At 38.7% G+C, this 9516-nt stretch overlaps 2 protein-coding genes across 2 annotated transcripts in view; both read right to left on the reverse strand.

The window, feature by feature from the left end:
* Positions 1 to 4167, reverse strand: part of fcsk (fucose kinase) — a 17632-nt gene extending 13465 nt beyond the window's left edge. Inside the window, exons 1-7 of the mRNA XM_008298124.1 lie at positions 3840 to 4167; positions 2764 to 2915; positions 1741 to 1791; positions 1523 to 1648; positions 1266 to 1338; positions 384 to 481; positions 213 to 293 (exon numbers count right to left, since the gene is read on the reverse strand). Coding sequence (XP_008296346.1) covers positions 213 to 293; positions 384 to 481; positions 1266 to 1338; positions 1523 to 1648; positions 1741 to 1791; positions 2764 to 2915; positions 3840 to 3921 — 663 coding nt within the window. The 5' untranslated portion in view covers positions 3922 to 4167. The remainder of the gene's footprint in view (positions 1 to 212; positions 294 to 383; positions 482 to 1265; positions 1339 to 1522; positions 1649 to 1740; positions 1792 to 2763; positions 2916 to 3839) is intronic.
* Positions 4168 to 5739: 1572 nt separating this feature from the next.
* Positions 5740 to 9437, reverse strand: pclaf (PCNA clamp associated factor). The gene is made up of 4 exons (XM_008298125.1): positions 9306 to 9437; positions 7547 to 7633; positions 7275 to 7455; positions 5740 to 5900 (listed from the first exon to the last, which is right to left on the reverse strand). The coding sequence occupies exons 1-4, from the start codon at positions 9349 to 9351 to the stop codon at positions 5858 to 5860; spliced, it is 357 nt and encodes a 118-aa protein (XP_008296347.1). The 5' UTR covers positions 9352 to 9437; the 3' UTR covers positions 5740 to 5857.
* Between the last annotated feature and the right edge of the window lie 79 nt (positions 9438 to 9516).

A 9516-nucleotide genomic window follows, 5' to 3' on the forward strand; every position in this document is an offset into this window, starting at 1 on the left:
CTTTAAAACATAAGCATAAATCCAGAATTTAAGGTAAAAACTATTCATTTTGATCTATATTATTCAGACAGTGTTCCGTTAACTTTGTGATGCTTCAGTAGTTTTTAGCACTTTAACGTAGGCAGGTTAATTTAACTGTGTGTCTTGATGTTCACAGTAGAAATCAACAGGTGTGATTGATTGTACTTTACAGGATGAGGAGCAGGACCCACCAGCGGCACTTTCCCATCATGCATCACAGCTTGTTGGATCTGCTCCGTGGTTCCTCTGTAGATGATGTCTCTGACCCGACCCTGTTCAACAACTTTATTCAGTCAGTTCAATATGAAAACAACTTGGGGAGTAAAAAATAGATTGAAGAGAAGTTTAAATGAAGTGAGCACCTGCGGGTCGGACAGGTAAACTCCGTGATCGGCTGCATAGGAGACGTCACCTGGTAACGCCAAAACCCGAACGCCTGAGAACCCGTCCCAGGACAGAACTACACACACACACACACACACACACACGGATGGATTTTCGCTGAAAGTTACAACTAAACAGCACAGATTTAATTTAACCCACAGCCGGACAAACATTAAGAATACTCTACTTTAATAGGTGGTAGTTTACAGTAATTTATTAGGTGAAGCTACTTTATAGTACTGATTGTATTTAGTAGCATTTCATAGTAATTTAACTGTATGTAGTTTAAGTACTTTAACTGTATCCAAACATAGCAATTTAACTTTACACAGCAGTGGGATTTCATAGTAATTTACAGTAACTGTATGAAGCAGTACTTTATAGTAGTTTGTAGCAGTGTAACTGTATTCAGTGGCGGTTTATAGTAATTCTACTATGTGAAAAAGTACTTTTATGTACTCTATGTGTATCTAAACATAGTTTACAGTATGTAAAAAGGATGAAAAAGTAGTTTTAAGTACCTTACAGTAGTTTAACTCTGAAGCAGGGTTTTATAGTATTCTAACTGGATGCAGACATGGTCTATAGTAATTTAATTGTATAAAGTGGTAGTTTATAGTAATTTAATGAATGAAACAGTATTTTATAGTGTATTAACTGTTCACGGGGATAGTTTTTAGTACAGTACAGTAATTTCAACGTGTGGGGCATACTTTTTAGTACTCTAACTGCATACATTGGTAGTTTACAGCCATTTTACTACATGTAGTAGGACCTATGGTACTACAGTAACAGAATGAATGCATGCAGAGTACTATAACTGCATCACTGTGTACAGTACTGTCTGAAGACACACTAACCAAAGTCCGGAGGTACTGTGAGGATCATGTCGGTGCTGCAGACCCAAACACCAGGGGGAGAACCGGGACAGATCTGAGTGACAGACAACCAGCAGTTTTTAATGGTTCCCAGTAAACTGAAGTGGAACCAGCATGCAGCCCTGTGGTTTCCCACACATTCATGTGTTCATCTCAGTTTAACCTCAAGCCAGAATCAGTAGAACTATGCGTTGTGTGTTTACACAGTTTTTAATGTATGTGGTTGGTAAAGTTCTTGCCTGGTTGCTGAGGCAGTCCAGCAGCAGGTCGAGGCAACAGACCGGAGCCTGGACTTTCTGATCTGGCTTCTCTTGAGGCAGCCAGCAGAACGCTCTGCTGCAGGAGCTCCAGGGAAAATCCCGACCCTACAGGGAGAAAATCAGCCGTCTTCACTGAATTACATGTCCAGAAATTAAAAAACAAAAAATTGACCGAACTGCATCGCTGCTGGACTCACCGTGTGGAGGATGAGGATGTGAGCATCATCCAGGACGTCGGCCGTCACCACCTTCAACACATCGAACAGAAACAACACACCTTCGATCAGAAAGCTTTAGTTTCAGTGTTAAACTGACCAGGCAGCGTGTAATGAATCCATCCATCATCTATACACCTTAATCCTCACGAGGGTCGCGGGGAGGCTGGAGCCTATCCCAGCTGACTCAGGGTGAAGGCAGGGGACACCTGGACAGGTCACCAGTCTATCACAGGGCTACACTTAGAGACAGACAACCAAGCACACTCACATTCACACCTACGGACAATTTAGAATCACCAATTAACCTCAACATGTTTTTGGACCTTGTGGGAGGAAGCCGGAGAACCCAGAGAGAACCCACGCTGCATGGGGAGAACATACAACCTCCATGGGTGTCCTCACCAGGACGCGAACCAGCGACCTTCCAGCTGCGAGGCATTGATGCTAACCAACGAGCCACCTTGCAGTCCGTACAATGAATCAACACATATTATCTAACTGGATTTCTAACATGCGAATGTGGTTGGTCTTGATTTGGAACTTGTTTTTCCTGACTTGGAACTTTTTGATCTTGGTTTGGAACTTGTTGGTCTCGACTTGTTGGTTTTCATTTGAAACTTGTTCTTGAGTTGGAGCTCACTGATTTTGACTGGAGAATTGTCGGTCTTCAGTTGGAACTTCTTCGTCTTGACTTGGACCTTGTTGGGTTTTGGACTTTAAAATTGTTGGTTTTGAAGTTTTTGGTCCTGATTTGAAACTTGATGCTGAGATGGGACTTGTTGGTTTTGACTTGGAACTTGTTGGTCTTGTACGTATTTATCTAACTGAGTTTAGGAATATTTGTTCTATAAAGTAAAAAAGAGTTCTAGGTTTTCATTTCCACTAAAGTTATCTCTTAATGACCGGAAGCAACAAAACCAAATACATAAATAGACACCTGACTGCTTCTTTCACAGACTTTGAAAGAACTTGTCCGTTAACGGTCAGAGGTGTGAGACTCACAGTGTGTCCAGCTCGGCTGCTCAGGTGTTCAGCAGCAACCAGCAGCGCGTTCAGCGTTGCCCCTCCGCTGCCCAATGGCTCCTGGCGGTCCCTCACCGTCAAAACCAACGCACCCTGAGAGAGAAGGCCACGCTGCTGCCGCAACTCCAGCTCTGAAACACACAAAAACACACAATGGACCTTTAAATGTCTCAGAGAAAGGCAGCAACAACCAAGAGGTCACATGATACAATACAACACACCCGACAATCCCACTGTGTGAACACGCACATTGGTCCATCATATTACTCCTGGTTTCATAAACACCACTGATCTCTTGAATCATGTTGCTCTTAACTGTTTTTTTTTTTGCACATAATAAATACACATGTAATAAGCCTTCATTTTGCCCATTTTATATTCATTCACTTTAAGTGTTTTACAATTTACAAATGTTTAAAGGTTTTAATTGGTGAATGGAGTCTAATGACTTATTTAAGGCTGAAAGCACGGCGTGAAGGACTTGGTCTTGATTTGTAATTTGGGTTTGACTTGGAACTTGTTGATCTTGACTAAAAACTTGTTGAGTTTGACTTAAAACATGACTTGGCAGCACCCAGTCCAGACTTGCGTCTCTAAAACACTGCCTAAGTCCTCCTCCTGTACGGTGTTTCTGTTATTTTGTCCACACATGTACTGTTAATGCAGAGAATTCATAGCCATGTCAAAATGGAATTTATAGTGATTTCTTTTAATTTGATTTCTTCTGGTTAGAAATGATAAACAGAAGGCAAGCCACTATTTATACTTTAAAAACGTATTTTCACTAAAAATGCCATTTCCAAATTTATTGATGCATATATATTAATTTAAACTGATTGTTGGAAAGGGGTATGGATGATTTTGGACACTGCATTTTTAATATAAACATTAAAATACTAAAACAATACACAGAAGTAGTTAAATTCATTAACGTCTCAAAAATAAATACAAAACTATAAAGCGCCATTCAGCCCCTCAGCGACACCTTCAGGCCAACTGTGGTAACTGCAGAAACAAGGAGCTCAAAGATCGTATATGATGCAGATGCTCCTCACCTCTCTGAAACGAGTACACGCTGTCTTTGTGCTGACAGGTGAGGACGACCACCGTCCACCTGAACCCGCCGCTGTCCGACATCTTCCGATGGCTCTCAGCTGCTTGTAGCGTCCTAAAGCCCTGTGGAGGTCATGTCTTCAACGTGGAGCCAGCATAACCCGGTTCGACCCGGTATAACAAACCACAAAAAGCACAAACAGTTAGCTACTACTACTACTGTTAGCACAATAAACCGAGGCAGCGGGGCGGAGTTAGCCTAGCAGGAGACGGAGAAGTAAAACTGACCATGAACACACATTAAACTGCTACTTTATATCGCTAAAAAAGTTCACGTATATAAATATATACACTTCCTGGTTTACAAAAGCTAATTTCACACAAAGCTGATTTCTGTTTGCTAGCTGCATCTGTGAGTTTTGACTGTTCGGGCTTCCGTAGCTACAAACTTTGGCGTTTGATTTCAATCTTTGGACCTCTCGGGGAGGCGGTAAGCTAAAAGGATACAGGCGATGAAACAGTTTAAGATCAGGTAGTTGTTGCTAAACGAGTTTAGTCAGGAGTAAAATATTTCAGAGGAGCTTTTACGAAAACCTGAGTGAAAATTAAAGTTTAAGAACGTTTTCAAATAAATAAATAAAGTCACTTGTATAACCGTTATATGTTAATTTGGTTTACTGTCCGGGACGTCCCGGTATGTAGAGCAGACAGTCTGTGGTTCATGACAGTTGAGCCTCATGTTCAGAAGATTTTTAATCACAAATCGTAACTTTTGACTTATTCGGTCACATTTATGAAATATGATCTCATTGTCTCCTGATGAATTAGGAAATCAAGACTTTGATGTACTAAGTTATTTTTTAAAGTAGAATTTTCATACCTACACCAAACTTAAAACATCAAGTATTTTTTGTTTTTAGTTAGTAAATCTTGATTTTTCAGATAAAGGGGCAAAATTAAGAACCAAAACTTAAAAATTCTAAAAATATCAAGTAAAACTGATGGGGGAGATTCAGATTCTTTTTTTTATTATTATTAAAAAGTGTTGACTTCATATCTTAGATTCTTTGATTTAGTAGCTAACATTTTGAGATTTCATTTCATATTATCTCTCACTGACTCAGTAAAAATGTTGTCCTAGCAAGTTTCTCAGTAATTTGTTTTGTCCCCAAGAGCCACGTGAGTTTCCACCATCATCCTTTCTGTTTTAATACCCAACACAATTGGATATTTTCATCGCTTAGCTCTGAAATAAACCATTCCACTGTTTTACACCCTTCTGGACACTTATTTTCATTACTTCTTTATATATTAGCAATGATTAACCAAATAAAAAAAAGACATTTTGTCAACACACTGTTCAAAAACTGTGAAAAAACACCAGATTTAATTAAATTGTACCACATCCAAAAGTGAACTCTTCAAATTTAAAAACCAACAAGCACAATGTTCTGACATCTGCACAACAAATTATTTGTTTAGCAAAACAATTTCCTGTTAATTTTCCTTTCAGTTGACAAATCTATGGAGCAGCTCCAGTTTAATCACATTCCTTATAAAAGGAGTTGTTTTAAAGCGGCTTTACTGGCCGATGAGTCCGTTTCAGGGCGTTCATGTTCCTCATCGCTCCTCCACTTGTGTCAGAGCTGCAGCAGCTAGTCAGTCAGTCCACTGACAGAACACCAAATTCCATTTTAGATAGCTGTCAATATATTGTGTATAAAAATAAACGGTATCTTTGGGTTCCAACTTCACAAAACAGAGAAAAGGTTTTAAAAAATAAAAATCTAAAGATGTCACCTGGAAAATAAATTCTGTCACTTTTTGCTGCTTTTCAGTAAAATGGAAACAAAAAACATCAGTAGATTAACTGGTAATAAAACATTACAGACACCCTGCAGGTTAAAGACAATGTTAAAAAAAGAAATGTTTAATAAACTATACAAAATGAATTCAGTGGAAGTTATATACAGATGTACATGAGAATGTCACGAAGCCTGTTCGCAGGCAGCAAACTGATTCATTCATCGTCCTCCTCGTCCTCAGCAGGCAGCGGTCTGGACCTGCACGTAAACAAACAAAACGTCAGGAAAATAAATTCATCCAACTACAACATGAATATAACTTTAACCTAATTTGCCTCAATGATCAGTTTAGAGTTGGATTATTGGAAATATTTGGGTTTTACTGAGCCGTGATCCAGTGAGAGCTGCAGCTATCGATCGACTCATCAGTTAGTTTATGTAGTAAAAGAAATCATCTGTGCAAACTTCTTTTAATCGTAGACACTTCACACGACAAAGGAAGGCTGTAAATAGGCACATTCAGGAAACTAAAACAACAACTGTTGTAAACAATTAAAAACCACAATCACATTTCTTATGGTTTATTAATTGATCAATAAAAGCCTCTGCAGGGGGACAACAGTTTTTCAGGTAGTTGCTTCCTCAGAGTATTCAAATGATGGACATAAAATTTTCAGTTTCGAGAAGCTCAGGTACAGGTGTTCCTAATCCTGTTGACTCCACTTAGTATTATTATTGTGGTTCTATGTTGTCAGACAGAAGATTTGAAACACGTCACAAATCCGATCTTTGGGGGGATTTTCAGGCAAAACATAAAAAGACACTTGAATGGTCTGTAGGAAATGACAAGCAGCATATTTTTTACTACTTTAAAGTCAAAACAAACAACAAATTAACAGAAACTACTTGTCAGTTACAGCGTTTGCACACACATCTGTAGTGATGGTCAAAGCTAAAGAAAACTGGGGACACGAGAATTTATTATTATTTATCTGGAGATTATTTCTACAAAGTTAATTGATTTGTTGACAAATTGACAGAAGATTTAAAGTGTCAGCTGTCTTGTTTTGTTCAACCAACAGTCTAAAATCCCAAAGATATTTATTTAACATCACATGGACAAAGGAAAGCAGCAGTTTTTCTTAACCAATTGATTATTGTTGCAGCTTTGAAATGGTTTAGAATATTTTAAAAGCTCCTGTGCAAATGTGTTTTAATGATTAATCTGCACATTATTCCCGTAGATTTATTAGTTTGTCTGCAAAATGAGAGGAAAATAGTAAAACTGTTGTTTGCAACTGTTTCAAAATTCCCCCAATCTGCTCATTTAACAGCACTGAATATAGAAACATGAAATATTTTAGCCCATAAGACTGACAAAAGCAGCAAATCCTAACAAATGTCAGTTGGAACGTGGGACAGTTTGACATTTCACTTGAAGCGTGACTGCAATGATTCATTTATGATCAAAATAGTTATTGATCAGTTAGTAAACTAACTTTTGTGGCTCCAAATGTTTCATGGGGAAGAAAATCGACATCTGCAAACTAAACTCAGGTAAATGTTGTCAACGAACACTTAAATAACCTAAATGTGAAGCTAATTTGAGGTCATAATGTGCAGAGAACATACTTCCTGCTGGCCTTTGACATCCCGCTGCCTCCAGCCTCCTCATCATCCTCCACCTCCTGAGGTTTCAGGTTCTCCTTCTCGGGTTTCCTCGGTGGCCCACCGAAGAAATCTCCGATGCCTTTCTGCCAGGTGGGCGTTGGACGGGGACACACCGGGTTGCCTCCAGCATATTTGCCCTTTGCTGTAAATTACATTACAAACACAACAACGTCAGCATGAATCACGTCAGCTGCAGCGGGTTCATACTGAGCTGCGGTCAAACTGGGACTGACCCGGTGTGGACGAGCCGCTGCTGCTGGACGAGGACGCGTTGGCCGAACTGGAGCCCAAAGACTTACGAGGTGCAGAAGCTGCAACAGCTGTGAAATGAAAATGGAACAGAGCGATGAATTATGGGTAATAAAACAATAAAGGAAAAGCGGCATCCTGCAGCGGATGTCAGATAACACGACGTTTTATTGCAATCTGTGAGGGAGCTGAGTTGTGCAATACTGGAAGAAAAAAAAAGGCAATAGTTTAGCAGTTGGGGCATTAAAAAAATGCTGGAGTAAAAGAATCTCATACAATTACAGGAATCGACTGGACTAAAAATATATTTTCTCGCCTTAATTTAATAATTCGAATACATTTTTAAAATGGATATAAACAAACCTTTGCTGTGAAGTCACAACTTCAGGTTAAAACCAGTCAGCTTAATCTCAACAAGTATTAATGATAGAGCCGTACTATTTAAATTATTTAGATAAAAGCCCATAATTAATGACAAACAAAGTCAGGTGAAGTAGTATTTTATATAGATTTCTGCAGGATTTCAATCCCAAATATGTAAATTACTCAGCTAAAGTCACACCGCAAATAACACTAGAACATTTAAATGTGTTAGGTTAACTCATTACGCCAATCGTAATCTAATTTTATTACTGGACAGCACTGTAGCTCAACTGCTGTCAAATGTTTTGGTTTTTTTTTTTTTTTTTACAAAAATGGTGACTTGACTTAATTTTTAAAAAAACCTGAGATCAGGTGTATTTTTCAGCTTTTTAATGTTAGCACAATGTTTACATGTTAAAAAAATTAAATCACCTCCAATAATAATAATCACCATATATGTTTATATAAGTGCTGAATTTATAAAAGGATAAAGAGGAAATTTGTGAATTATAATACATTTGCTATCGTACTAATTTTACAAATTATTTAATTACAGGTTTTTGATATTATTTTACCCATGACATTTAAATTGAATCATAAGTAACAGTAAAAATTCTATAAAGTTCTGTTCTTTTACAGTGTACAGTTTGAGATTAGGATTTGGAATGAACGTTTGTTAAAGCAACATGTTTCAATACATGGGTATTTAAAATGGGTTTTTAGTGCAATTAGCCCTCAAGCAAGTCTTAAAAGTCCAGTTATTAACTATTGTATGCCGAATTAACCAAAAGACTCAACAGTTTGAGAAAACATCGTTTGTTCTGCCCTGTCCACTGCAATAAGGAAGAAACAGTTTAATTATGTAATACTTCGATGGGTTTCGTTGCGACTTTCGCACAAAGCCTCACAGCGGCGCTAAAAACTGGCGCCAGTTTGCAGGAAGCTCAGAAGTAACTTTAGGAAGTACCGGGTAAAATGACACTAAGTGAGATAAACCAGAAGTTGAAAGTAGAACTTTTATTTGTGACGATAACAGGAGTTAAAACTGGTTTATAAATGTTTTCAGCTGTTCAGGGGGAACCGAGAAGGCGGCTGACCAGCCTCCATGTTGGCGGGAGGCTGTTGTTAAAGACTGCGTGTGGATTTAACACGTTAACAGATATTTACTGTACTCACATGGTATCATTTAGGATATTTTTTAAAATCCTGATAACATTTGGAAACGAAATGCCGGCAGGGGTTCAATTAAGTCGCCTTTTCAGCTTTGTTTGGTTTAGCGCTCCCCGCCCGCCAGACTACATGAGAGAACAACCGTGTTTTTGCACAAACTCGATTTTTAAAGCCGATTTCGAATTACTAGTTGAAAATAAGTTACTGTACCTTTTCTGTACGATGCAGGAACACTATCGGCTTTAGTCCTCACCATGTTGGCAGCGACCTGTACAAGCAAACGATGCTTCAGTACCAATTACAGCGACCAGACTGAGGGCAGTGAGTCGTCCCGCCTCGGTTTAAAAGAACAGCGGATGGGGCGGGAGATTTCTTCTTCTCCGTCTCTATTCTGGTACACGCAGGCGCAGTGGTGACGTAA

The sequence above is a fragment of the Stegastes partitus genome, unplaced genomic scaffold, assembly GCF_000690725.1.
Source record: "Stegastes partitus isolate 25-593 unplaced genomic scaffold, Stegastes_partitus-1.0.2 Scaffold1285, whole genome shotgun sequence".
Taxonomy (NCBI): Eukaryota; Metazoa; Chordata; class Actinopteri; family Pomacentridae; genus Stegastes; species Stegastes partitus.

What these genes read in the sequence shown, in the direction of transcription:
- pclaf (XM_008298125.1), bottom strand. Translation starts at nt 9,351, where the DNA reads ATGGTGAGGACTAAAGCCGATAGTGTTCCTGCATCGTACAGAAAAG. An exon ending in CAGCGGCTCGTCCACACCGG is followed by an intron (nt 7,456 to 7,546) that starts GTCAGTCCCAGT and finishes TGTAATTTACAG; the next exon opens with CAAAGGGCAAATATGCTGGA. An exon ending in ATGTCAAAGGCCAGCAGGAA is followed by an intron (nt 5,901 to 7,274) that starts GTATGTTCTCTG and finishes GTTTACGTGCAG; the next exon opens with GTCCAGACCGCTGCCTGCTG.